The 3,919-nt window shown below is 44.9% G+C and overlaps 1 protein-coding gene across 1 annotated transcript; it reads left to right on the forward strand.

Annotated features, from left to right (window-relative positions):
* Nucleotides 1–472: 472 nt before the first annotated feature.
* LOC110301739 (olfactory receptor 12-like) lies at nt 473–1,542 on the forward strand. The gene has a single exon (XM_021172368.1). It carries the CDS (start codon nt 515–517, stop codon nt 1,484–1,486), a length of 972 nt encoding a protein of 323 aa, XP_021028027.1. The 5' UTR covers nt 473–514; the 3' UTR covers nt 1,487–1,542.
* The last annotated feature ends 2,377 nt before the right edge of the window (nt 1,543–3,919 follow it).

Here is a 3,919-nt window from a genome sequence, read left to right on the forward strand (position 1 = left end):
CAGCATGGAGAGTGCTGTTAGTACTCTTGACTAAGAGGGACTCTTCCTGGAGGAGACATGATCAGCCTGTTTGAGAAGGATAGAAGGTCCTTATGAACATTTTGAATCAAGGAGGGCTGGTTGGTCCGGGTGAACTCAGTAGGCAACTGTACTAGTGGAGCTGTTCTGGGGTGTCTCTGTGATGTCACAGAAGTGACTAAGAGGCAGGCATGTGAACCTTGAAAGGCTATCTATACTCCATCACTCAGCTCTGGAAGTCTCTCTGCATCCTCAGATCACTGCCCAGCCTCTTGTAGAAGGAAGGCTCAATAAATTCTTGAGAACTAAGTAAATCAGAGGAAATGTCCCCTTTCAGGCCACTCCAGATCATCTGGCAGATCACAGCCTTTAGCAGGCTTTTTGGGAGAGTGATCAGCATGTCGAGAATTGGTTCTGGGAGCCTGTAGAAATCCAACTACAACAGTGAAATCAGCTCCCCCTCTCTGCATCCATCTATCTACAACTTTTCTTACTCATGGCCACACAAGTGCACAGAAATGGAAGCCTCTCAGCAGTGTCCTTGCAGGGGTTTGTGTTGGTGGGATTTGAGGGAGGTGCAAAGACCCAGGCTCTGCTCTTTGCCGTGTTCCTGACCCTGTATGTAGTGACTGTCCTGGGCAACCTCACCATGATCGTGGTCATCACCCTGGATGCCCGCCTGCACTCCCCCATGTACTTCTTCCTCAAGAACCTGTCCTTTGTTGACTTCTGCTACTCCTCTGTCATTGCTCCCAAAGCCATGACCATCTTTCTCTCTTCTTCTAAGGTCATCAGCTTTGCAGGATGTGCCACTCAGTTCTTCTTTTTCTCCCTTCTGGTTACAACTGAAGGCTTCCTGTTGGCAGTCATGGCCTATGACCGTTTCATGGCCATCTGCAGTCCCCTGAGGTACCCTGTGACCATGTGTCCCATGGCATGTGCCCGTCTGGTCCTGGGCACCTACTGTGGTGGCTGCCTGAACTCCATTGTGCAGACCAGCCTCACGTTCCAGCTGCCCTTCTGCAGCTCCAACCGTATTGACCACTTCTACTGTGATGTGCCCCCATTGCTCCAGCTGGCCTGTGCTGACACAACTCTCAATGAGCTTGTCATGTTTGGCATCTGTGGGCTCATCATCGTGTCTACCACTCTTGTGGTCCTGATCTCCTATGGCTACATCACAATGACCATTCTCAGGATGCGCTCAGGGTCAGGGCGGCACAAGGTCTTCTCCACCTGTGGTTCACACATGACAGCTGTGTCCTTGTTTTATGGAACTGTGTTTGTCATGTATGCTCAGCCAGGTGCTCTGACATCCATGGAGCAGGGGAAAGTGGTCTCTGTCTTCTACACCCTGGTTATTCCCATGCTGAACCCCCTCATCTACAGTCTGCGCAACAAGGATGTGAAGGATGCCCTGAGGAGGCTGGGACAGAGACATAGCCTTGTGAAGGAGGATGTGCAATGAGGGCTGGAGGGAAGACTTCTAATGAAACACTGTGCAATATCTTCTATTCCTCCATCCTGCAATGATTCCTAGGCTCACATTCTAGACGAGGTACTAACTAAGCAGGTAGCATAGTGCTGATCTGTTGAGGGGGAGAGAAAGTTCAATGCCACTTTTCAATGTGTGTTGCAGTGAACATAATTCACATTTGCTGGTAATGAAAGAGTTTTTTTTTTTCTCTGAAAGGAAATCGATATTTGGACTGATGTACAAAACAGAATAAATTGCTAAAGCTTTTTCTGATCCCACTTTGATGTCTATCTTGGTAACTCCTTCTGAGCATACAACGGTCTCCTGTTTCCATGTAGTTAAGCTCTCTCTGAAGCTTTAGACTTGTCAAATTTGACTCCAGATGCTGGAGAGGTGGCTCACCACTTAAGAGTGCTTGGTGTTCTCGCAGAGCTCAGTTCCAAGTACCTATGCCAGGAGACTCATAATCATCGTGTAACTCCATCTCCAGTAATGGTCTATGATCCATCCATGGCCATCTACTGTCTCCTAAGGTGCCCTATGGCCGTGTGTCCCATGGTGTGTGCCCATCTGGTCCTGGGTACTTACTGTGGAGGCTGCCTCAAATTCTTTGTGCAGACCAGCCTCACGTTCCAGCTGCCCTTCTACATTTCCATCCATATCAAGCACTTCTAGAATGGAAACATTCAGTAACATTGATGAGGATGAATAATTTCGGATTAAACACAGTATGTCATGTTCATGGGGGATAAAGGTCAGCATCCAATGTAATTTATAAACCATCATATTTGATCAGATGTAACTCCAAATCCATACCCACTTTTTACTTCATTAGGTGCACATACACACTCATCCTTACTAAAAGATAAACATAACACACATATATAAAATTTTAAAAGTCATAAAATAACTCTAAGCATATTGCCAAGTTTTCCTCATAGTGAGTTCCATGTTTATGGTGAAACACATCTAGCATAGATTGTATGTCACAAAGTGTCTGAATTTAATGTAGTAGTGAATATATACATTTTACATAGGTATATACGCATATGTTGGAATCAATTTGTAACCCCACACTCTTGGGACTTCACTATATTGTAGTTAGGAAAAGATGTGCAACCCCACTGTGTCCTCCATTCAACCCCAGGAATTCTGCTCCAAGTTCAACACTTGTCCAGATCTGACCAGAGTTATCACTCCCTTCTGAGAGCTTCCTATAAGACAGCCAAGGTCTTTGTCTTGTTCTTGATGTCTGCTGCTCAGCATCATGTCCTTGTGTGAAACCATACATGAAGGCTGCATGGTTTCTAAGGCTTCGTGTGAGTGCAAGTTGAAGGGGGACTGCTTTCACTCTGCACTTGGGAATACATGTATGGATTTAGTTACTTTCTGACACACAATAGCCACTCTCAGCAAGAATTTAAATTACAACTCATAAGAAGGATAGAATTAAAAGTGTAAGGATACAACTTCAATAGACAACTGATCTCTACATGTTATTAAAAATCCAATTGTTGAATGTTTTAATTTTGGTAAACAAGGTCAAATAAAAGGGATTGTAGGAGAATGCCATCCTGTATCTTGGGTCCCTCAGAGACCAGTCTGCCAAGGAGAGTGTGCAGGTGGCAGAAGCAACATAGCTTCTTGGACAGGGTCCCTTCAGGCCTTCATCTTCAGCCAGGAGGCAGAACTGAGACCCAGACCTCTGTGCACCTTCCCTTCAAGAGGAGAGCTTGCCCGAAGAGAGTGCTCTGACCACTGAGACTCAGGAGAGAGTTGGACTCCCAGGAGTGCTGACAGAGGCTAACAGAATCACAGGAGGAACAAGCTCCAGCCAGAGACAATGATAACAACTAACACCAGAGAATACCAGATGGCAAAAGGCAAACATAAGACTCTTACTAACAGAAACCAAGACCACCGGGCATCATCAGAACCCAAGCACCCACACCACAGTGAGTCCTGGATACCCCAACACACCCAAAAAGCAAGATTCGGATTTAAAATCATAACTCATGATGCTGGTAGAGGATTTTAAGAAGGACATTAACAACTCACTTAAAGAAATACAGGAGAACACTGGTAAACAGGTAGAAGTCCTTAAAGAGGAAGCACAAAAATCCCTTAAAGAACAGGAAAACAGTGCTAAACAGGTAGAAGTCCTTAAAGAAGAAACACAAAAATCCCTTAAAGAATAACAGGAAAACACAACCAAACAGGTGATGGAATTGAACAAAACCAGTGAATATCTAAAAATGGAAGTAGAAACAATAAAGAAAACCCAAAGGGAGACAACTCTGGAGATAGAAATCCTAGGAAAGAAATCAGGAACCATAGATGTGAGCATCAGCAACAGAATACAAGAGATGAAAGAGAGAATCTCAGGTGCAGAAGATTCCATAAAGAATATGGACATGCTCTTTA

Source organism: Mus caroli, chromosome 1 (genome assembly GCF_900094665.2).
Source record: "Mus caroli chromosome 1, CAROLI_EIJ_v1.1, whole genome shotgun sequence".
NCBI lineage: Eukaryota > Metazoa > Chordata > Mammalia > Rodentia > Muridae > Mus > Mus caroli.